The 25,786-nt window shown below is 37.7% G+C and overlaps 2 protein-coding genes across 3 annotated transcripts in view; one reads left to right on the forward strand and one right to left on the reverse strand.

The window, feature by feature from the left end:
* The window catches only part of LOC119650428 (actin-interacting protein 1), a 43,088-nt gene that overhangs the window by 4,689 nt on the left and 12,613 nt on the right, over positions 1-25,786 (forward strand). Inside the window, exons 3-8 of one of the 2 annotated variants that reach the window (XM_038053243.1) lie at positions 5,912-6,002; positions 9,336-9,949; positions 10,016-10,264; positions 10,368-10,562; positions 10,630-10,890; positions 10,975-10,977. In XM_038053243.1, coding sequence (XP_037909171.1) covers positions 5,912-6,002; positions 9,336-9,949; positions 10,016-10,264; positions 10,368-10,562; positions 10,630-10,890; positions 10,975-10,977 — 1,413 coding nt within the window. The remainder of the gene's footprint in view (positions 1-5,911; positions 6,003-9,335; positions 9,950-10,015; positions 10,265-10,367; positions 10,563-10,629; positions 10,891-10,974; positions 10,978-25,786) is intronic. The other variant, XM_038053245.1, reaches the window with a different exon arrangement.
* On the reverse strand, positions 19,074-20,431 carry LOC119650431. The gene is made up of 3 exons (XM_038053250.1): positions 20,280-20,431; positions 20,096-20,222; positions 19,074-20,020 (listed from the first exon to the last, which is right to left on the reverse strand). Exons 1-3 carry the CDS (start codon positions 20,281-20,283, stop codon positions 19,114-19,116), a joined length of 1,038 nt encoding a protein of 345 aa, XP_037909178.1. The 5' UTR covers positions 20,284-20,431; the 3' UTR covers positions 19,074-19,113.

Below are 25,786 nucleotides of genomic sequence, written 5' to 3' on the forward strand. Positions count from 1 at the left end.
TCCTGAAAATTGGACAGTCGAGTAGTCATCGCTTCTTAAATAAGAAAATCATAAAAGTTGAGGCTTCCAGTTTGGAGTGTGCTTGGATGATCATCTGAATCTAAAGTTTTGCTATTAATAAGAAAACGATACCATTCATGTCTCTTACTCAACGTAAAATAGATTTTTACAAATTGGATTGCTTACTGGAAAGTCTTGCCTACGATCAAAGAAACTTCCAGAACTGATAGATTTCTTAAAACGAGAAAATTCTTAGTCAAAAATTTCATTGTTAAACAAGGCTTGGATTTACGCTGCGATTACCCTCCTAGATGACATTGCGTTTTATGATATCTATTTGAATTATTTATTTTGGCTCAATTCTCAAAGGCAATAGCATATGTATGTCCCCATATAAAATATAGATAAGCTTCAAGTAAAAATTATTATGGGAGTGTTATATAGTGGCCCTGGTTGCCAAAAGCAAAGATTACTCTGAATTCGTCATAAAACCGGCTGATAAGAACGGCTGCCTGTTCAAAAATATCCGACTAAGATTTAAAAATAAAACGTCAAGAAAATTCAAATATTTAATTATTATCTATTATTGGATTACACCGAAGCTCACTTGGAGTATTTCCCCGTCATGAGATATCAGAAGAAATAATCCGAAATTCCCTTTTATTAAATCATGTCTATTTTATTTACGATAAATCGTCGAAGGTGATTGCAGGGGTGCTACTATAACGAATACACGCATCGTGAGTTTTTTCCAGTTTAGGATAGATTTTGAGAATGAGACTTTTGCCATTTGATGGGATGATTTTTCAGTCTGGCTAGGGGCTTACTTCCTGCTCAATTTCTTCCCCTATTGTTCAAGTTTTTTTGCCCTGATTTTATTTTGTTCGGTGAGAACATCTTTACGTTTCACCAGGAATGTGCCTTTCGTCAAATACAATGTTAATAGTCGACCTCAAAATTGCGGTGGAACGGATGTTTGATTTTATTAATAAGATCCGGGTGGTAAGCCTTATATAATGCTTTCACCACACCTTAGTACTTGCTGCACAACATTCCCTTCCTTCAAGCGCTTTGCTTAGTGCTCATATAAGTCAGTTAACTTGGGTTAGGAAAAAAGGAATGTCGTATTTGTGATCGAAATTCGACGTTTTATTTAACATACTTAGAATTATCCAATTTAAGTCAAATACGCGCCGTTTTGTTCGCAAACTTGTTGCCATTTAGAAGGCAACTTCATTATTCCCCCTCCTTATTTACAAAAAATTCGGACAGCCAGTTTTCGCAAGCCTCTTTTGAGGCCAACTTGGTAGCACCAAGAGCGTTTTGCATGGACCGGAAGAGATGGTAATCACTCAATGCCAGGTCCAGACTATACGGTCCCATCTGAACCCCCGTAACTTTTGGCGGGTTATCAAATATGTGTGGGGCCGAGCGTTGTCCTGGTGGAACACAACACCATTCCTATTGACCATTTCTGGCCACTTCTAGTCAATCATCTGCTTCAAACAGTCGAGTTGCTCACAGTAGAGAATCGAATTGAGCGTCTGGCCACAGTTGAGCAGCTCATAGTGTGATTCCCTTCCAAACCCACTAAACACACAGCAAAACCTTCCTGGTCGTCAATTCGGGCTTGGCGATGGTTTGAGCCGGCTCGCCAAGCTTCAACCACGATCTTTTTCGCTTGAGGTTGTCGTACGTGATCCACTTTTCATCACCAGTCATCATCCGCTCCAAAAATGGGTCGAATTCGTTCCGTTTCAGCAGTGCATCGCAACTCGCGCGGCACCCAAACATCCAGCTTTTCCCATCTTCTGCAAATGGTTCGAAACGGTTTTATGGTCTATACCCAGTTCCTGGCCAATCGAGCGAACGTTCACATGCCGGTCTACTTGGATGATTTCGACGGTTTTATTGGTTTCTACGACGATTGGCCTACCAGTACGGGGTGTATCTTCGACATCTACTACACCAGAACGAAATCGATCGAACCAACGCTGTGCTGTGCGAATCGTTACAGTATCCGACCCATAAACTTCACAAATTTTTTTGGCCGCCTTCGTTGCCTTTTTACCTCTCAGGTAGTAAAAACGTAAAATATGACGAATTTCTTGCTTGGTGGACTCCATCTTTGACGCGCTATAACTTGAGACTGAAATGTACGATTAGAACACTGTCAAAGAGGCACTTCTAGCACAGATTGTCGTCTTCAAATCGCCGTACAGCATGAACCGATGCGATAAGTACAACACAAGATTTGTTTAAGTGTCGTCATCTATTGACAAAATTCGACATTATCCTGCATGCTGAATTCGAATTGATGATTTGGCACCACGTTTCTGCTGCATAGGATTTGGCAATAGTTTCTGAAGTAGTTTTTTCGAATATTTTTGATGTGGGGTGAAGAAGGCTTATTGGTCTGTGCGATTTTATTTAAGGGGTTTAGGAATGGTTGTCGCAAATGGATTTTTCAAACAAGTTGGGAAGTACGCGATTCTCAGGATTATATTGAAAATATAGCGGCTTGAGTGCTGTTACAGAGTCAACACGAAAGAAGTGATTAAATCAAACCCTGGATTCTTTTAAGGATGCTTGCAAATCGCTCAGTTTGGTGCTGATTGGACATCTGGGAAGTTAAGCTGGCGCTTAGGGTTTGGTTAGTTCAAATATTTCTTCCAGGTGAGCTGTGTGGCAACTTTTAAAGGAGACTATGGTTGTTGATTTATTGTCGAATAGTCAGTGGATCCTCTATAAGTGCCGATTTAAGGATTTAAGTGGTTTCGTTGAGTTCGCCTCTCGCTTTGGGAACAATATCGCGAAAAAATGTGAATAAATAGACCACTTTAAAGAAAATTCGCGTTGAAGATTTTGGTGTTGATTTAGAGGCGGCTTTTAGTACACCTTACTTCAAATTAATTTGCTTTTTAACCGAATATTCGGCATAATACCATTGTCGATTTCCTTTTTGTACTTTCGCCAATTTGTGTTTGTGGGATGATCTCACTAAGATACTCACTTCCACAAAATGAAGATGTTGCTGTAATTTTTGTCTAATATTTAGCATCATGTTTAACAAATTCACATTAATTGTTCTTCTTTTGCAAACGAAAATTTGTCGCTAAGTACTTTCACAGTTTTTTGACATTTGATATTATTTCGTGTCTTCCGGCTCAAAGATGTCTTTTTCAATTGCAAATTCGACCGCTGCTTCTACTTTTTCGTTATGAACGACGATGTCTACACTCCTCGTCCAGGTGTTTTATGTCGACGCTTATTGCGAAGTGATTAGCTTATGCTAAAATTATTATTTGTAGTTGATGCTCGAATTGCAATTCTTCGTAGTACACAGTACAGTCCACAACCGGGACATAGATTGAACCATCTGAAATTCATATCATAATGTTCTGTCAGATGAACTCTAATTATATTTAGCAGATTGTTGCCGGTGGAATGGTTTTCGCATTTGAAACGGGCGTTCTTAATAATATTTATTATGACGTCTATTGCACAAGATGATCTCGTCTACTGCACTACTTTTAGATAAATTAATCGTGTCATATCAAGATAGTATATCGGGACTTTCAAAGGTAGCTGCTTGATAGAAAGATGATGAGCCGATATTTCGTAGCTTCGGAGTTCGTTTGCTTCAGTCCTTTTGCGCCGTTATATGTAGCTCGGATGATACATTCTCTCTTCACGCCATTGAAAGTCTTATTGAAATCGGTGAAGAGCACTTGAAGCGAAGATGTAAATTCCGCACACTGTTCCAAAAAGATACGAAGGATGTTGAAGTGGTTAGTGTAGTGGCAATGCAGTTTTCGATGTCTTCTTTCATGTGTCAGGCCAACTTTAACTACTATTTTTAGGACAACGCGAAGGATGTAAATAACCTTTCAATTGTTGCTCGCAAAAGCGGAATAGTGTAAGCGATCAGTATTGAACTTGGGAGTTCGAAGCTTTCTAACTTTGCGGTTTGCCCGTGTTCATCATTTGCCAAAGATTTTGTAGCTTCTAGCAGAAATTCAGGCAATCTCCAAGGTTCTTTGTTGAGAGTAAAAACTTCACATAAGGTCTATATGCTTATCGTGTCATAGGGAAATTTGCAATAGCTGGCCGAGCCCTCTTTGCTGCCTTTTGTGTCGAAGAGCTAGGATCGTCCGAGGACCGCTGCCACCTCGGATTCCCCTTAGCCCCGAACGATCCTTTCTCTCAACCGTTGCACAGCCCGTGGGTTATCCGAAGGCGGTTTGGTGTCCGTGGACAGGTGCTTACCCATGGGCAAGACTTTAGCCTCAGCAGGTGGCGCCGATTGGAACTTGGGGTCAGGAGTGCTGATAGAAGGGGCCTACTTCGGCTCGTCCGTTAAGGACTGGGTCCCAATTAGATTGGTTCCCACCTGAGTAAGTGAAGAATCTGAGTCAAGACTCAGGTTCTCCATTGCTGAGCTTAGGATTGCTCCTACACTCGGGGTTGGATCGTCACGATCGAGATTTAATTGTATTTGTTTAAAAGGTTTTTGTTTTTTTTTTGTTTTCCTATAATTGGCTGCCATGGCCTCAGTTTTTTCGGGAAAAGTAGGTCGATCTCGCCAGAGCCCTTTTTGCCGACAAAAGGCTACTTGAAACTCGGGGTCACTTGGTACCTATCAAATTTGTTTTCCAACGACAGCTTTAGAAAATAGAAAAGTACAACTTCGACCTATTTATCTTCTCGATTTTTACTCTCTCTTATTAGTTTCAACGCGCTTCGAAAACCTTAATCATTTGGTGTTTCTATGCCTTATTTTCTGCAATGACTGAACCATTTTGAGGGTGGTAGGTGTGGATTTTATAACATTGAGTTTTGTTCATAATATTTTTATATCTTCCTGTCAGCAATTTATTTGTAGCTGATTAGGTTTTATATTTCAATGAATTATTAATCTGTAAGTAATAAAAAATATTGAAAATTGGGTTGTCATATTCATGGTAATTTCAAATCGAACAAAGTCTTGAATTCTAGCAATTATTCAATTTATTGTTTCATTTTTTAGGGATTTTGCCAAAGGATTATCATTTGAAATATTATATTTTTTATCTTTTCTACAAGAAATCTCAAGTTTGTTAGTTCCAAACTTCAAACGTCAACGGTAATTTAACTCAACAAAATATTGGAATTATATATATAATAGTAGACACGCCAATACATTTTATTTGACTGCACATACTGGTCATAATCAAACCAAAAAATGTGTTCCTTATCAATATCGAATTTACATTTCCCACTTCTACAGTGTACATTCTACTTTACTATTTATTGGATAAAATTATCAAATTCTACTTTTTCTCTGACAATTCTTTCGGTGTGATATGAATTTTTTTATTTTGGTAAAAGAACTTTAGAACATATACTGATAAGATATCAGATAATTCAGTTTGTTTGCGGTTAACCCTTCTCTATATGTCTCTTAATATCTTATTTATGTGGTGCGTTTTTGCTTTTAATCGCGTGGGCTACTTTCCGCTTGCGAAATTATCTCAATGATTGCATTAATTTCATTTCTACAAAATAAAATCCATCTAGAATATTCAAAGTTAAGATGAGAAATACGAGCTTCGAAAAAAACATTTTTTAGAGGACTCGCTGAAATGTTTCCTGACAATTTTGCAACTGTTTTATTACAGTGAATTTATCCAACTTTCTCAACTTAACTTCATATCTGAAAGAAGATGACCGTCTCTGATAGATGGATTAACATTGTTGATCCAGCTGTAGGACGGATTCTATTTTTATATTACGACCATTGACCAATCAGCTTCGCGATATCCGCCTTTTGGAAAATTATATGCTTTGAAATATCCAAACATTTAAATCACCCACATTAATCCAATTTTCTCTAGATTTTTATTCATTTTCTTTTTCTATATTGTTTTAGAATCCAGCAATAGCCGATGTCTACACGGAACATTCGTGTCCTGTTAATGTCGCGAAATATTCACCCAGTGGATTTTACATTGCTTCGGGAGGTAATTATGACAACTTCGTTATATCATGTTTATTTTGTTCTGCCAGTAGGTTATAAATCAGAGGGGAATATTTGATTGCTTGCCAAGAATATCGTACAAATGGAGGAACGAAAGTGTTTATCTGACTCTATGAAAAGCATGCCGAATCAATTCTTAGTCGTTGTAAATTAGTTTTCTATGAGCTTAAAGATGTCTATTTAATTGGCATGGTGGCGATGCATATTAGAGAAAATCGAAATGTTTGAGATCCATGCAATTAGTTTGCCACATTTCCAGAACGAAATTGCATTTTCTATTTTATTTACAGATGTGTTTCTTGCGTATATGATTTGACTTTTATCAAACAACTGGAATCTATAGGATGATTTCAGACGGCAAAGTGGTTGCTATGTGATAACTGCTATAACATGACTAGATTTTTTCCCATTACTGTTTTTTCTCATATGAAATGTGTTCCCAATGTTTATGATGAAGTAAAAGCATACGATACAAAAGTTAATTCATGCTCAGATAAATATTGCTCCGATATGGGAGAATGTGTGGGTAAACAACTGGGGCTACGATTTAGGTTAGTAATAAGATACCGATCATAATATACCATATTATTCATATCTTACACGCAACTTATCAAATATTTATCTGGTGCGTATGCAAAATTGTAAATAATTATTCATGTGGAATTCCTCTATAATGTTCACCGTTCACTCTTAGAAGGTGGGTTTATATTTTCGCTGATGCAATATTTAAATGTAAATTTCTGAATAATGAGCTAATTTTTGAAACTTGATAAAAAGCGTTGATATTGCTTAAGTGGTGTTTGTTTAGAGAGTAAATTTTAATTTAAGTAATTTACACTTTGTTAGATATATGAAATGCATTGTTTGGAAATATTACTGCATATATATCTTCAACTAAAGGAAAATATAAGTCCACCACATCTATTTTGATATTGTTCCGCAACATTTCCCTCCGCTTGAAGTGTCGTTTAGTCTCCATTTTATAGAAATACTAACTTCTTATCGCTATACCTGATGCTCAGAAAAAAAGAAATGTGGAAAAGTAGATAAAGATAGAAAAATGTACATAACATTTATAAAAAAGTATATTACATGCTATTTGGATGCCTTAGGACGATGAAATAGATGTATTTGATGATTTATATCACTCAATGAAGATTAAGCTTTGGAATTGCATATTTCTGAATTTCAGCATAATTGACAACATATTCCTCAACTTCGATTTCTTCTGAGTGAAATTATGCGGTGTTTCCAACGATTAATTAATTGAAATAATCGGGAACCACTTATTCCCTTCATCAGTGCTAACACTTGAAATAATAAAAACTTGTTGTTTCTTTTTCGTTGGTGTGGATATTTATTTTTGCAAATACCGATATTTCGGGTATACGATGTGTATTCGATATTTTAGTGTTAGCATTGATGAAGGGAATAAGTGGTTCCCGAAATATCGGTATTTGCAAGAATAAATATCCACACCAACGAAAAAGAAACAACAAGTTTTTATTATTTCAATTCGATTTCTTTTCTGAATAGTCTTTATCGATCTCCTTCCATAATGGCGCCTTGCAATGAGCTGATGAAAAGAGTCATTTACTTGTACTAAATATTAATAATATTAATATTAAATATTATTCAATTATAAAACAGAAATCCTAAAATATCCGACAATGATCACTAACATTTTTGTTGTTGTTTTCCATATAAACTGTATCATAAAGGCATGCATTGAAACTTTCCAGTTTAACTAAAAAAGAGTCTAAGAAAATAAACGTAAAGCTCACGATTCTGAATCTACTGTTAAGTGTTTTTAGCTAAAATTATGTGGAAAGAAAATTAAATGCGTTCGGTTTTTTTGTCTTCGGGCAATTGCGAAAATTTATGTTTTCGAGGATTGCTGCTGAAACAGCTGATTGGATACTGTATGGAGGATGGTCGTAGGCGTGCGTGAGAAGACTGTTCGCGGAAACTACTGCTGATACAGTTTCTTGTTCGAGAAGTCGATAGTTTAGGGAGGCAAAAACAAAGCTTGTTTTTGGTTTTGTGGTGAACGTAGGATTCCTGTGAAATTTTTCGATGAGTAGCCGTGGTAAGAGGAGCTACGGGATCGAACCCAGCGGCTGTTGGGATTTCGAAACGGGCATTTTCCATTTTTATGGCCAGGGGAAGGTAAGGAAGGATGGGAAGCTCGAATAACTGCGCTCTATAAAGATCTAGCGCTTGGGAAAGATGGAATGAAGATGTCACCTGTCATTTATCTTCTCTCTCGATTGCCGCACTCAATTCTAGAGTTTTCCGGCTTTCCATTTTATCTTCACGTAGGTTTTCTTTAGATTCTCATGATATTTTCTATTTTATGTTTCAGTTTCCGTTGCGATTCCTCAAATCGGCTAAGGGACACACGAATTTTTGTTAATGGCGTGAGAGGGACTGGAATGTCCAAAAGGACGCCTCCCCACATTCCCAAGCGTGGCTAGCAAAGGCATGTAAGCGGGTGTCGATGGGATACTTCAGTAGAATTACAGTATTTGTGGGGAGACCACGGGCAATTTTGGCACCTCTTTAGCTTTTTGAGATAGGTCTTCTCTTATGGTTGATTTCAATCAGTTCGGGTGGTCTTTTGGCCATCGCTCAACCGCATAAGTGCTTATTAAGGCTTCGTTGGAAATAAATTAAAGTCGGGTCACTGTCTGTCTATCTGTCACACACTTTTCTCCGAAAGGATAGCACCTATTGGCATGAAATTCGGTAGAAAGATTGGAACGATCAACCCCCACGCATGCAGTGAATTTTAACGAATATAGTCATGTGGACTATAAAATGCAGTAGTGTAGGTTTTAATATGAAGAATGGTGGAAATTCTGCTATTATTAACAATGTTATCGTAGTTATTTGCCTCTTTCGTGTCAAATTAATACCTCCTAAAAGATAAAATGCCAGTACCATATCCAATTGAATATTGAATTCAACGGGTATACACTACACTATATAGAAATGGAAACATCGTGTATCCAAATATTCTTAATGTAATGTAAATCAAGAAAACCTTTTATATCTGAAGCGCCCAGCTTCCGGTTTTCAACTTGTTTATTACTGGGCACACTAGCTTTCCCTGCAGGTCTCAATTATTATCGATATAAATATCTGTTTGTTTTTCGCATAAAACAGACAGCGTCTCTCTATTCTTGGGTTTTGAAGCAAACTCTAAGAAACTCTTCGTGACCATTCCAATTTGCTTTTATGATTTACATATATGTTAATAGTCGACAAACCTTACTGTCAATAAGTATATAAAATCTATTCTGTTTCATTTCAGATCAATCCGGAAAAATTCGTATTTGGGATACTGTAAACAAGGAACATATTTTGAAAAATGAATTCCAACCATTCGGTGGACCAATCAAAGATATCTCATGGTCACAAGATAACCAAAGAATTGTTGTTGTTGGCGAAGGCCGTGAGAAGTTCGGTCATGTATTTATGGCTGAGACGGGAACTTCAGTTGGTGAAATTAGCGGTCAATCAAAACCCATTAATTCGTGTGATTTCCGTCCAGCTCGACCATTTAGAATTATCACTGGCAGTGAAGACAATACCATTGGTGTATTTGAGGGACCACCATTCAAGTTCAAGATGACCAAACAGGATCATACACGCTTTGTTCAAGCCGTAAGATATTCGCCAAGTGGACACTTGTTCGCATCGGCTGGTTTTGATGGAAAGGTGTTTATTTATGATGGAACTACCTCAGAGCTGGTCGGTGAAGTTGGTAGCCCAGCGCATAAGGGTGGTGTTTATGCAGTAGCATGGAAACCAGACGGAAAGCAATTGCTTACTTGTTCTGGCGATAAAACTTGTCGCTTATGGGATGTTGAAACGCGTGAGTTAATTAGCGAGTTTCCAATGGGAACTGCAGTGGAAGATCAGCAGGTAAAGTTTTAACATTTAAATATTTGAAAACTTACGTTTTAATTGTGTTCAAATAATTCATGATAGGTGTCATGCTTATGGCAAGGAGAGCATATTCTCACTGTCTCTCTTTCTGGATTTATTAGTTACCTAGACGTAAACAATCCCACCAAACCACTTAGAGTTATCAAAGGACATAATAAACCAATCACAGTCCTAGGATTGTCCGATGATCGTAGTACAATTTATACAGGTAGTCATGACGGTGCCGTTACCAATTGGAATTCTGGAAATGGAGTAAATGATCGTGTGTCAGGAAATGGACATGGAAATCAGGTAAGGGGAGATAGAAATAACTGTTTATAGAAGGCTTAGTTGGTGTTTGTTTTGCTGGTAGTGAGGGATTGTGTCTTTAAAATATGTTTTGTCTATATTCCAGATGAATGGTATTTGCTCATGGGGAGATTTTGTCTATACTTGTGGTATTGATGACTCCTTGCGACAAATCAACATTGAAGGAAATAGCTATACAGATGCAGTAGTGAAATTGAACTGTCAACCTAGAGGCATTGCTATATTCAGGGAGCAGAATATAATTGCTTTGTCATGTGTAAAAGAAATAACATTAGTTCAGGTAAATATTCACGGTATTACAGATTCATCAGTAGATATTATCCTGGTATATTTGTTTCCTTTATTAGGACAATCGTAAAGTGTTCTCGTTACCTATTTCATATGAGGCTAGCAGCTGTGCTGCGAACCCCGAAACATCGGAATTGGCTGTTGGTGGTGATGATCAAAAATTAAGAATTTATTCGTTGTCTGGAACAACTTTAGAATTGAAAACGGAATTGGAGCATTTGGGTGCTGTGACTGATTGTTCATATTCACCAGATAATAAACTATTGGTGGCCTGCGATGCTCATCGTAAGGTCGTTTTATATGCAGTTCCAGAGTATAAGGTAAGATTATTTTTAATAGCATTATCCATTGATGTATGATATGATTGTCATTTATCATAATTATTCGCTACAATTGGGATTTAGTTGGTAAGAGTCACGTCATTCTTAGTTATCATTCAGTAGTGAATGTGAGAGTTGCCTTTTAACTAGATGAATAAGTTTTCTGACTGCATCATTTTTATATTTCCGGAATGTAGGACGCTTAGGAGTGTCCTTTTTATGCATAGAAACATTATTCCAGATTTTTTTCTTATTACGATTTGCGGATTTGAAAGGAACGAACGTTTTTGATAGTAAAAATTATATATGTTTATAAGACCATTCAATAGTTCCTCGTCGTAGAACCCTTCGTTGCCGCCAAGAATTAAGTTGTGCCTTTTGTTAGTATATATTGTTGGAATGACGACTAATTTATATTTCAAGGAAAGGAAGACGTTAAATTCCTATGACTTAATGCAGGGGAATTTTAGATGAATGAAAATATGGATGCACTCATTTTAACAAGCGACGGTTTTAATAAGTTCATGATGGGACGTGCTATACGGGGCGTACCGAACCATTGATTTTGGAGAAAATATGGTCGATAGCAACAATTTAAACTCCCTGCACTATTTGCGTATTTAAAGGGGACGTAACGCGTTCAAATTTTCCAAATGCGTTATTTTTGAAAAGTTTTAGTTTGTGAGAAAAAAAGAGATGCATGTATTATAGACATCTTAAAGTATTTTAAAAAGTAGATTTTGCAATTTTGCAATTTTCATGACTAGTTTTTGTTTGGTATAAAATTGACGGCGTGCATGAACTCAATATGAAATTCTCTATGGAATAACCTAGAATTAAAAGGTTCGATACAAGCAGTCAGAGAAAAACATTGGAAATTCGGGCTGGACGCGCCGTGCTATATATATTGGCTATACATTTTTGGGAAACGAATTGGACTTTTATATTATTAAGAACATATTTTCAGAGGTATTCTCTATCAACATCAATCATAAAAAAAGGATTTTTTCAAAAGTTTGATGGTCACATAGCGCGAGATGATTATTTATCCTCGTTGCATACATGCATCGCATAGACCCAATTTTTGCTAAGATGGGTGTGCTTTATGTGTAATTAGCAGGTTTTGGCTCTGGATGGTTTTACACAGATGTTATTAAACCAGGGTCCTACTAGCAGATTGTGGTTTGAATGTTACTGCGTGTTCAAAGCACATCATTTTGCAACTTTAGAAGGCAAGGAGGTTTAATCGTGCCTGTTCTGGTGGTAGACTTCAAGGCATAATGTGCCCAGTCCTCCATGTTGTTTGTGGCGTGAGCTGAGATTGACAGAATGTAGCATTCCCTTGTAAAGGATTTACTTAGCCTAAAGTTCAACATGTAGTTTTTGGCTTTTTTTAATTTTTAGAATATTGCAGCCATGCAGGGAGTCGTAATTATAATTATTTTTTTGGGTATTTTCGTTTTAGAGCTCCAATACTAGCCAGCTAAATGGCTGCTAGTTTGTAAGTATTGATATTTCTTTTGCTTGATTCTTGCCTGGGCGCTCATCAAGCTGCAGTACAGTCTATCGTATCCGTGAGAGACGCCGCATATGCTTTTTCCTTTTTGAATGCGAAAGCTTCATTAAAGGAGATATATGTTAGGTTGCCAGCTAGTGGAGGTTATTTGTTTGTAAGTTGTCTAGCAGGGACTCAAATTTTCGAAAACACAGTGATCGTTCTTATGGAAGGGGTTAATTTTGATTGTTTAGGGGGCCATTCGTGCTTCATTAAAGAAGGTAACATAATTGTCAGGTCTCTAGTTACTCAGGGTAGTTTATTTGGTTCGAGGTTGCTCAGAAACAAGCCAAATTTTCTAAAATAGCAGAGCAAGTTTTCTTGGCTACTTTCTTCTTTTCCTTTAGCCTTTCTCCAGTTCACAAGGGGGTCGGCTGGTCGTGATCGGCTGCGCCATTTGGTTCTATCAAAGGTCTAATCTGGATGCAGTCGCGAGTATAAGGAAAGTATAAATTTGAATCTTTCTGAAAATATTCGGATTATTGCGAAGTGGTAAATTAAGACAAAAAGGGAAGCACTATAATATGTGTCCGGATAGCTGAGTGGTTAGAGCGCAAGGCTGTCGTACGGAAGGTCGTGGTTCAAATCTCACTGGTGGCAGTGGAATTTGTATCGTGATTTGACGTCGGATACCAGTCGACTCAGCTGTGAATGAGTACCTGAGTCAAATCAGGGTAATAATCTCGGGCGAGCGCAATGCTGACCACATTGCCTCCTAGTGTACCGTTACGGTCTTGAATGAAGTGCTCTAACACACTTCAAGGCCCTGATCCAACATGGATTGTTGCGCCAACGATTATTATTACTATAATATTTTTATTTTGCACGTATTTCATTTGAAGTGAAAAACGTTACAAACAATTTAGATTTTAAATTGCATCATTAGTTTTCGATATGGTGTTCGGTATTTTGGTCTATTCTCGGAGAATAGCTCGCTTGAGGTGATCGATTTACTGTTCAATATCCGCTAAATAGAGAAATTTAACGGGTTTCGAAATAAGTGTGGAATGTTGTTTGCCAAACATTTCTGGTTGATGCGTGCTTACTGAGACGGCAGAAATATTAAATATACCTTCCAAGACACTTTCACGATAGCTGCGTTTATTTTGATGTCGCATTTATGGTGACTTAAAACATCACCATGGGGGCGCCTGCTTTCTGTTGGTCACTCGAAGGTGTAAATTACGAATGTAAACACGGTCATTTTGTTCGTTGACATGCTGCCAAATAAAATGTTATTTAGCAGCTTGCCATTTTCATGCAAGCGAAGCAATTTTTTCGCTTTTTCCTTCTGAATTTTTTTCTGTTGAGCTGTTACATCGTGTACTTTTTGGATCTTCCGAGGCTTGGGGCTGGGCTCTTTTTGCAAGATACGTTGCATGTGCACGAAGTTGGTATATTCAGTTCGGCAACTAATTTTCGTGCAACTTCCTCCCATATTACGTTCAATTCTAGCCTTCACTTTCCAAATTATTCCTGGAGTTACTGTTGTCTTTTTATTACTACTTCTTTTGCTGCTGCCAGGATTATTATAACCAGAAATGGTGCGTGAGATACTCACTTGTGGTCTTTTTAATTCTATGTTAGGATTTTTTTTGTTCTGTTTGACTTAGACGTAAATGCCATCCTCGGCGTGCTTTCTTGTTATACTATAGATATAGCCCTAGGCTGGATCATCTCCACCATGCGGTCTATATTAAAATATTAAGCTGGGTTTTGTCCAGATCGGGATAAGGTCCATAAATTTAACGTGTTTTTCTTCATTACTTTGTTGAAATTCGTTGGCGTTTTTGTACTTTTTAATTAGTGTATTGATTTTAGTTAATAAACGGTGTGCTGTTGCATTAATCAGTTACGAAAAAGGTGTCATTAACAGGCTGAAAGTAGATGGGGAGTCTAATCCCTGCATTGCAAAGAAATTCCTCCCAAATATTAATGTGGCCAACACCAATGTGAAGGGCTGCGACGCCTTCAATATAAAGAAAATAAAAAAAGTGACTTCTCACCCGATCGCGTCCCTTAAATAATTTTTGCTCAGTTGCATCTTTGTTCTGCAAAACTGAAGACCGCACTGCGTCTAAAGACGATTCATCAAAAAAGCGTTGCTAGTCTGTGAGAAACAACATGGCATGAGCTTGGGACATTGTAAAATTCGAGTGCCATTTTTTCGATTTTTTTATTCGTCTTATGCTATGTGTATAGTTTACCTTGAATTGCTTTAAGTTTTATTCAATGACCAAAATAATCATTATACGGCCCAGGCGATTTCAAGGATTACTGGAGGGATTTGAGAAGGGATCCTCAGTATTTCTCGTGATGCGATTTCGGCGATAGTTATGTGGGCTTCTTTTGGCTAGATGGCCAAGATAGTGTTAGTGTTCCGATCGTCAAAAAGGACTTGCTCGAATATCAAGAGATACTTACGAATACTGCATTTTCCAATGTTATCAATGAATTAAGCTTACATAGCAGCAGGATAACGCGTCGGTCTATGTAAGTTGAAGGACGCACATCGTATGGCGACGCTTGACTGGCCTAAATATCCTGGTCGAATGCAGATAAAAACCAATATCGTTCCAGAACAGTTTAAAACGGCGATCATCAACGTGTGGAACGACATCTTTATATTCCCCAAATAATCATATTTTCGATGTGATAAATAAAAGGGTAGATTTCATTAATTACTGAAATCACCACTGCTTGTGTTTCTGTTTTATAAAACGTAATAAAGTGTGAATTTTGGCGAACGGAGCTAAAAGTACTATTTTTATAGCAATAACGCTGACTTGTGGTCGAAATACTTCTTGCTTTCATATTTCCGAATATTTCAGTAAATTTTGTCCATTGATTTCCGAAAAAAAAAGCCAAAAATAAGGTTGCAGCTAAAAGTATTTTCAGTTGATCCGGTGTCATATATTGTTTTTTTAGTTGTTACGTTGCCCCTATGTAGTACCTCTTGTCTTCTTTGATGTACAGCCCAAAATATCGCGTTGTCTACCCAATAAAAGCAGAATGTATATTTCGGGTTGTTCCGGTCATTATGGCGATATTGTCATAAACCACCGGTTGAGTGGACTTGAAGAAGATAGTGGCTTTGACACTCCCCTCAGATCCCAGATAAATTTTTCTAGGTCCCGGTCGACAAGATTGGCTGATAGAGCACCCCCTTACTTTAGCTCACTTTAGACCGCTGATGACGATAGATCTATAAAGTAATTCTGGTGTTTTTATCCTGCCTCGCACATTGGTCAGACAGCTTTACTAATCTTGTCGGGATGTCGCTTTGGCTTATGGCTCTGTATATTTTGGCGATGCTGTTATATGCGACCTTGAAATCAAAGAAAAGATGGAAATTGATCTAACAATATAGCGGGGCATATGATACCTCCATAATTGCTGCACCGAGTGACACTTTCTTATGTAAGGGACAGATTATGCCCCCTTGTCAGTCATCAGACATTGATTCGCTGCCTCAAACCTCAAAATAAGTTAATGAAACTTTTTGTGTAGCTGATCTTTCCCATATCAGTACGGCAGATATTGTTTTTGACTTACTGGTTAGAGCACTAGGCTCTCGCAGCAGAGGATCGCAGTTCAAATCTTACTAGTTTCAATCGACTCAGCTATAAATGAGCACCTGAATCACATCAGGGCAATAGTCACGGATGTACGGAGCGCTCACCATATTGCCTCTTAGTGTACCGTCACGGTCTAGAATCCAGCGCCCTAATGCGATTCAGGTCCTAGAACCATTTTTATTGTCGCGTCGAGGTTTATTATTATTAAGTATGCCAGCCACCACCTTTTGGGTTTGGATTATATATGATATTGTGTAACCTGCGAGATCTCGTTTAAATTTATGCTAAGGAGGCATTTTGTAGTGTTAGGTGCCTGGCATGTAGCAGTATTTTTTTTATTGTACTACATTAATTTTTGGACCTTTCTACTACATAGAAAATAACGAAAAGTCATCAAATCCTCAATAAAAAAAACAGTCTATATCGTTCACCACCGCTCGAGACTATAGAATAATTAGCAGCCAATTATTTTAGTTTATTTTATTTTAATATATAAATCATCAAGGCAAACATTTTTTCCTCCTTAGGCGGTGATATTGAATTTTATGTGATAGGTCCCTGGCTAAGCTCCTTGGATGTGTAGTACGTTTATTAAAGTTTGTTTGCTTGAGTTGCTTAATTTCTTCTTTTATTGGTAAGTCACTGTGGATATTGTAGTTTCTGATGTACCACGGCGCGGAAATAATGGTTGTTAATATTTTAGACTACATTCTTTGAAGAATTGCGATATTTGATGTCCGAGCAGATCCCCAAAGTTGTGCACCAAAAGTCCAGATTGGATTTATCGCTGCTTTATACATCAGCACTGCACGTTTTTGACTCCTAGGTTAAGCCTTGTTTTTTTGGTCTCAATATGTTTCTTCCAAGTAAGCTCTCAGTCTAGATGTATTCCTAGACATTTTACCTCCTGAAAGTGAGAAATGGATCCGCCGTTAAACTTAACCGGAGGACATGTTCGTTTCTTCAATGTGAAGGTGACATGAATATACTTTGTTTCATTTACTTTGATTCTCCAGCGGGTTAATCATTGCTCAATCCCTTTCATGTGACTCCCGACGTCTCGAGATGTGACCCTAGGATTGGAATGTGTGCAGGGTATTACCGTGTCGTCAGTGAAGGTAGAAGTATATATCAAATAAAGCAGAGGGCCGAGTCTAGTCATCTTTAATGTTAGATTCTGATAAGATGAAAGTTTTTTGTTTGATAACGAAACTTCTGCTAGTCAGATACGACTCGAGAATATTGTGGGTATTCGAAGGTAGCTTCTTCTTGGTTGTTAAATACTTGTGCACGTACGTGAATACGACCGAGCAATACTTCCTTCCTTCCTAAGCACAGCTTATCTCGGAAAGAAACTGATGAACTTGCTCAACAGTTCCATTTTTCTTCTGAATTCGAATTGGTGAGAAGGAATAACTTCTTTTTCATCCAAGTGTTGGTGTAGTTTGCATAGTAGGAGCTTCTCGGAAAGCTGTGATAGTGAGAGAAGCAGGCTTATCGGTCTATAGAACGTGACAAGCGTAGGCTCTTTATCTTCCTTCGGCATTACCGTTACTTGAGACAATTTCCAGTGTTTCGGAAAGAAAGCAAGACGTAAAACACCATTGAATATGTGTGTCAGTTGCATGATTGCAGATCTTGGCAGTTCTTGGATCATTTTGTCCGTAATAAGATCGAAACCAGGAGCCTTTTTGGAATCAATGTGGTCCTACGAGAATTTTAAGAGTTCGGAAATTTTGAAACGAATCGGTCGGTATCATCCTTGGGATTCGAGATGACAATTCTTCCTCCATTAGCTGTGGGTTTGGTTGAACAACGCTTCTCAAGTGTTGAACAGAGGAACCTTCTTGGCATCATTCCTCGCCCAGCTGTCGTTTGACAATCGGATTGGTGAATCGCGCAGGATTGGCTTATTGGGCTTCTTCATCGCTGTCCAAAGAGAATAATTCGTGGTCGGAAAAGTGTGAAATCTTGTGTTGTTTTCTTGAAATTAAGAAAAGAAGGTCATAATATACGATGCAGCACAACTTTCACCCCATTTTCTTCCGAAGTGGTTAGTGGTAATATATTTTTCTTTCAATGCTATCATTAATTTAGGAAATACAGAGTATATTGTACTTGAAGAATAAATCGCAGATAAACACCCGCTTCAGTAAATTTTTATCATCCAAATTGTAAAGTATGCAATTATCAACCCGAAATATATGACAAAAGTCTGGGTATAAATACATAGTTTACAGCAGCCTTTCCTGATAAATGAATTATCTTTGCGATTTCTCGTGTTTTTGTCTACTATTTTCAATTAATATTTCTATTCTGTTATTATCGACCAACGGCATTTTGTTTTGTCCAGAGTGGCCTTTAAAAGTTATATTGCGTTCGGGTATCTACATTATTCGTGCCAAAAGATTTGGATGAGTTATTTTCTACACAAAGAAGTTCAGACAAAAGATTTCGATTCCCTTGTTTTTGTTTTATAAATAAATTATTTACGTTGGCCTTTTTCCAGGGCTAAATGTCGCCATAGCCCCTGAGTAACATCCATAAAGAAGGCAGATTAGAAAAATACATATGATATCTTGGATGGAATCTAGTGATATTCAAAAAAGAGTGAAATGCGCTATATGGATTAATTTTTTTCTGGCATTAATAGAAACGATGATAGCTTAGTGATGATGGATTTATATGAGAAAACTAGTTTTAAATTTGGAGATTATGAAATATGCTTCCTTTGGATATTGTTGTAGGATGTAACAAAAGCTTGCTTGCCGATAGGGAAAGGTCGCTTTTAGAATCATCTACTAGCCCAGGGGACACTGCAACTTTGAATCCCTTCAAAGTGATTAAGAGAGATTTGTGAAAACCAGAAGCAATACGTGAGCCCCTCCCTCGGAATTGCCGTAAGAGAAGCCTGGAAATCTCGTAATCCGTGACGTTGGAGAATTTAATTTAATCCATGAAATATTGACATTTTTGTACCAATACATATTCTATGCAGAAGCCACCACATTAAATATTTTTAACTAAAAAATGAGTTTATGTACTCACATATTTTACAATTTTTATTCAATGAACAAAGTGTACACTACATCAGTTTTCTATTCTTACATATGCATCTTTAAAGCCGAATCGGAAAAACGCTATAAATGGAAAATAGTAATGCAAAAACATAGCAAATCTGAAACGCAAGTTCCAATACCAACGGCAAATTGTGTTTTTATAAAAGTGTTGATGTATAGAAACAAGAAGAAAAAGTATGTACCGATTATATAAACTCAATTTCTTGTACAGTTTCGGGGATTCTTTCTCAATTACATGGTCCTTATAATCTGATTTCAAGTATTCATAACCAGGGCAGCCTGCTAGTCTTTTTATGAAATATAAAAATGCATCAAACGTCAAAAATGGGTTTAAACACTGCAGTGCGCTGATGACGTTCCTAGCTAGACTCAGAAACTCTTCGTCCAATGTCTTCAAGTACGGTTCGTAAAGCTTGTGTAATAGTATTTCAAGCCTCGGTTTTGTAGTTTCCCAGGAATCGGTGCACAAATTGTATTTATCATTCATTCCCATCAAATAACCAATAGTTCGCCAGAAGTGAATCATTGATTCTAAGTATTCATTGCATGTTGTTATTCCCAATAGCTTCGATTTCAAAGTAATTAATCCCATGAATGCGAATTGCATCATTGCCATATCTTTTTGATTGATTCTTCCACAATTCAGGTTATCACTTGCTTTACTAGATATTCGATGCACTTTATTCATAATACATACACTTTTCCACGCTTTAGGGTTTGTTTCGAAATCAAAATCTTGTAATGCCCGAATATGGAGGAATATTCGGAAGTAACGATGATAGGATGATTTGGGGGTTGATGATTGATTCGTAGCGATTAAAATACGCCGTATTGATGGGATTGCAAGAGCCATTATTAATCCGCATATAATGCCATGAAACATGGCAAATATATTCCGCTTGTAATGCTTTTGAGCTCTAAGGAAAATTAGAATTTAAAATTATTACAATTTATTGTTTCTTCCAAAGATAAAGTTTGATGCAATATCTTACTTTCTGAAAAGCTCTGCATTATACCAAGCAGGCAGGACTAATTCCTCACTTCGATACTCGATATCCTCATTCTTTCCGCTAAATAATAGGGACTCCAGATATTTTTTTTCTTCGCTGACTTGGTGGTCTGCAAAATTATTATACTTTATATAAATTGGTTGGTAATTATTTTAAAAATACTTACCCATTGGATATATGACGATAATGCACTTTTTCTAGTACTCCTCCGCGCTATTAAGAATACAATGCTGCATTTATATGGAACACAATTTTACTTGAACCAATAATGCGTTGTACTTTGCTATTATCTTCCATTTCCATTATACATAGTGGCGTACATAGATAAGATATTTTGACAAATTTACTCGATAAAAATATTTTGATTATGAGTCGGATTTAAATATTTTTAGAAGATATTATTTGTAATTTCATTGTAGATTAATCGATTTAATTCATATTCAATGGTGTCAGCTGATGATAGTAACGGTTTATCTTTAAATCAGTATCGAGAAAACGCATTTTTTTATATGGAGGGTGCTGTTCATTCGGTAGATATTAATGATTTAAATACGAATATGCTGGCTTAACAATATTTGGTTGCCCTACTTCATGGAGGTCTTTTATGATGGAATTTGTTCATATGCATTTTCATGGTAGTAGCAAGTGGGAAAAATCATGTTAATTTAAAATAATATGGAATTTCTGATCTCACAGGGGATTATATTTTTCAGTTTGTGGATCAGATCTTACTAGACAAGCTAAATAAATACGTGTCTGGACGCTAAATGTTGGCACCCTAACTGGAAAGGCCGAGGAATTCAAGAGCCCTTCGGAAAAGGCGCATTGATATCTGCGCTCTGCAAGACACGCGATGGTCTGGTGCCAAAAGTTGGGATATAGAACGCGAACGCGGTAAAACTGGCTATAAACTTCTCTATTTTGGTAGCCCACAAACTCAATACGGCGTAGGCATTGTCATCTCAGAGGGTTTCCATGATGCCATTAAAGAATTCGAACGATTTGACGACCTGGTGAAGCTCACCATTATATCAGCTGATCGCACTATTCACTTCTTCACTGCGTACGCACCACAGATAGGACGACCTGATGCCGAGAAAGATGCCTTTGGCAACTTCTCGATGAAAAGACCTGTAAGGTGCCTGCTGATGACAATATCATCATTGCCGGTGACTTTAATGGTCATGTGGATGAAAAAGCAGACGGTAACAGGTGCCGTGGGGGGAAGGGGTTCGGAGCGTGCAATGAGGGTGGCGAGCGTATAATCTTTGCGGATACCCATGACCTTATACTTATGAGTACATGGTTCATCAAAAGATTGTCTCATCTTCCTACATTTTATAGTGGGAACAGTAAAACGATGCCGAGATTTTATCACCGTCACTGATTGCAATCCGTTCCCTATGAGACTATCACACCTCACCACCGTTGATTGCTGTCCTGCGAATCAAGCCGCCGATAAAACAGCGTGAGGAACGCACTGGCTTGCCGCGCATTAAATGGTGGCGATTTGATGAGAAGAAAGAAGAAATGATCTCACTTACGCGATTACCAACCATTACGAATATGGAAGAATCGTGGAACCGAATTAAAGATGCGATCCCCAAAGTGGCCTCTGCAACCCTCGGGGTCACCAAGCCAGCTTTGGAATGACGATGTTGAAATGAAGTTCCGTGAAAAGAAACGTCTCTACCACAAGTTTTTTGACGAAATTTATAAAAATGCCAATTGGGAAGCAAAGAAAGCGATCGCTGTCACCCGAGTGGCCCATTACAAGATATTTACGATAAATTGAACACTTGGGATGGCGAGAGAGATCTGTATTGACTTGCCAAAGCCGAAACAAACGCACACAGGATATCGAACACTTCTGTTGCGTTATTGATAAGAACGGTGCTTTGCTTACCGACCGTTAAACCACGATAGATAGATGGCGAGAATATTTCGAGCAACCGAAAAATTTGTTCATCCTCCATTTCCACAATCATTGTCGACATTTGGACCAGTTCCATCTGTTAACGTAACTGAAGTCGAGAAAGCAATAAAACGAATAAAATCGGGGAAAGCAACAGGACCTGACGACATCACATCAGAGCTCTGGAAAGCGAAGAGCTAGGACCCAACACTGGATCAGTGAATTCTTTAATTGGGTTATTGAAGAAGATAGAACACCATCTGACTGGTAAGAAAGTACCACAGTTCCAATATGGAAAACGAAATTTAGTCCAGCAGAATGTTCAAATTATCGTCCGATCTGGTTACTTTCTCATACCATGAGGATTTTTGAATGCATTCTTGACAACCGTATTCGCGAAATCGTTGAAATAACCGTGAATCAAGCCGGATTCGTCAAGAACTGTGGAACTACTGACGCAATACACCCTGCGCGGTTACTCATGGAGAAACACGGTGAGAAGCATCGCCCTCTTTAAATTGCATTTCTGGATCTAGAGAAAACGTTTTACAGTGTGCCACAGGAACTAATCTGGTATGCTCTACGACAACACTTATTGCCAGAAGAACTCGTGCGCTGGATTCAATTGCTTTACCATGAACCGAAAAGTAAAGTTCGAAGTGTGACGGGTGTAACGGGTGTCTCTGTTGGTGTTCACCAAAGAAGTGCCCTCTCACCATTTCTCTTTGTTATTCTTATGGACACTGTCACACGGGACATTCAACGGGCCTATAGATGATGTTTTTCTGGCGTCTAATAGCAAAAATGATCTCGAGCAACTTGTCCAAAAATTGAATGATCGCCTCATGAAACATGATCTCAGATTGAATCTGAATAAAACTGAATTTTTGACGACCGATCCGCATAAACAGGCACAATCACTGTCAATGGCAGTGATCTGCCAAGAACTGAGCAATTCAAATATCTCGGGTTAATGCTGAATTTTTTCAATAAAATCGACTACCAACTTTTTAGCACGGGTTATGGATATAGCTGTGGTCCGTTCAATTTTCTATCAGAGGAAAGTTAATTTTTATAATTTGACGCATATTCGGTTACATAATAAATAATTAAAACGGAGTCCAAAATTGTACGTTCCACACATTCTTTATCCGCTCATAAATAAAACCTAAACCACCCAATTTTTAATGAAATTTAAGTCGGACAGTTGCTAGGCCAATCTGTTTAAACATTCGTGCTCGTAAATTGCTTCGCAAGTTGTCACAACTGCATGCGGTCGAGCTTCATTCTAGCTCAAAATCGCTTCCTCCCGGTCCATAAATTGATGGATATTATCGATGCATTATCCAAACGCTGGGAAGATGTTTTTCCAATAGTATTCTCAATTAATGGACGCTTCCTGCTCGGGAGAGTGTAGTCGGCTTTTTCCGTGACATTTTACTATGCCAAATACCATGGATTTTACGTCGAATTTCGAGCCTTGTATTGTGGAAATTCTTGCAGGATCGCTTGTTTTCTTTAGCTGGGCGTCGAATGCGGATGGACAGTTGTATTCGGGATTTCATCCGCCAACAGAATGTTGGCACGCTAAGCTCGACCAAGGGCCAAGGTTTTGGAGGTTCTGGCAAAGTTCAGGTGAAAGTAAAGGCTTCACATTTTCTACACGCCTTTCGTCACCACTTGATTGATAGAATGCACCGTTGTACCGTTCGCCTCGAAGCTTGTTTACTGAGAGCGAAGGATGCGTATAACCATTTCGTCACTGTTCGTGCATCCTTTTGGCTTATTTTTGGTCAATGTTCGGATCTTACTTTTCGCTTCTGCGGCTGTGGCTTTATTCATACAAGTATGTGCCGCATTTGAAATGCTCATTGATGAATTCAGTGTTGTTGCTTTGGGAAGACTTCTTCATATGTGCGACTTTTTGTATGGCAATTTGTATGCAATAAACGAAGCGATGTCTTTTATGTCGCCTGATTGATCAATTTTGGACATCACGTGGGTTAATCCGGTTCTGGAAATTCCCATTGCGGTGATGTCTCCTTAATTTGGTGTTGAGCAAAACTTCTTAGCTATTTGAAAATTCACCTTTTCGGATATTGTGATGAAATTTTCGAATATTGACGACAATGACTTGTGTCGTATCGTATTCGTTAAAGTGTGACGTGAATGTATCCATTCATCCCGTTTCTTTTCGGAAGTATTTCGTTTACGGGGGTTGTAACGCTTCCAAATGCTAACTTATCCATGCTTGGAGTACTTAACTTTCAGTTTACTACTATATAAGTCTGTTTTGTAAGCTATTTATTTTTCGAAAAGTCACGTTCGACTATCACTACCTCCATCTTCTCGTGTGACTTCAGGCGAAGCTCCTTGCATTGTTTGCGGTCCTTCGCTATGATATGTCAATAGTTCAATGGTTCTAATCGGAAAAATCGTTGACTTCCAAAATTATTGACTGTAAAATTTCCAGGTCAATCAGTTACGGCTGCCTTTTCGGTATTCATTCTGTCGCCTTCCATTTGCTCTGACTCGCTGGCATCAAAAAAGATCTTGGCCTATTATTGAACGTACTCCAACTTCTTACTTGTTCTATATTTCCAATCGTGATTTGGACATATAGCCTATTGAAAATAGTCAATTCGATGTGCAAAGAGAGAAAAAAAATGTAAATAAACTAAACGTTATTGCACGACTTGTTGAAAAGGATTTTTATTCTGAAGTGAAGGTTATTTACATTTACAATGTGTGAATATTTACCTTGAGCTAATTAAAAGAGATTGAGCTTAAGCTAAACAAAAGAGGTACTTCATTTTAATATGAATTATGTTATCCATTCCATCCGCGTAAATCGTAACAAGAATACTAGCAAAGTGCGACATTATTACAGTGCTACAAACTACACATTTCCTTTGACAAAATGCTTAACTTCCCGTATAGAGGGTTGTAGGAGTAGATAATGAAGGATACACCTATATAGCTTAGTACTTAGTATGATGGAATTATTCTAGTATCATTTGGGCTTTATGTTTTTTATGTTCTATTCAAATAAAAATACGTAATGGTGTCATAAAATCCTTGAATTATTCACTTTACTTACGTCACTATACTTTTAGTATTCTTGTCGGTGATCCATGCTGAGAAGCAGAGATATGAGAAATTGGAATTATAGAAAGATACGTGATGAACATAAGTAACGAAAAACAGAAAAGATCAGACATTTGTCGAGTTGTATTTGAGTGATATTCGATTTCTAGGCCTTTTCTCGACCAACAAGAAGATTCTAAATGAGTGAATGATGCGTTTTGATTTGGTAATAACTAAAATTTGACGTGACTTTTCACAACTTCACAGTCAACCATAACTCTGTACTGCTATCAGCTCGCGGACCATTTTTTCTTTAACACTTTATAGATATCATCATTGATAGTTATTATAGATAGAAATATTTCGTTGTTCTTTCATATATCGAAGAATTTTCCAAGCAATCTATTTGAGAAATTGGCTACCTTTGGTCATTGGCTATCAGCTCGTTTCCACATTACAGCTCATTTCAGATCTTGGCTACTTTGAGTGATATCGGTATGATCATGTGCGTTGTCTTTATTTATTGAAAAATGATGTGCTTTCGCTGCCAACTGAATCGTGCCGTCATTTTCCCGCTTTCCCGAATAGTAAGAAAACATCGATTTTTCCGTCGGGAACTATTTAAAATATCGTATAGTATTCATTTCTTGCACAAGGTTGGTTAATTGGAG

The sequence above is a fragment of the Hermetia illucens genome, chromosome 2 (genome assembly GCF_905115235.1).
Source record: "Hermetia illucens chromosome 2, iHerIll2.2.curated.20191125, whole genome shotgun sequence".
NCBI lineage: Eukaryota > Metazoa > Arthropoda > Insecta > Diptera > Stratiomyidae > Hermetia > Hermetia illucens.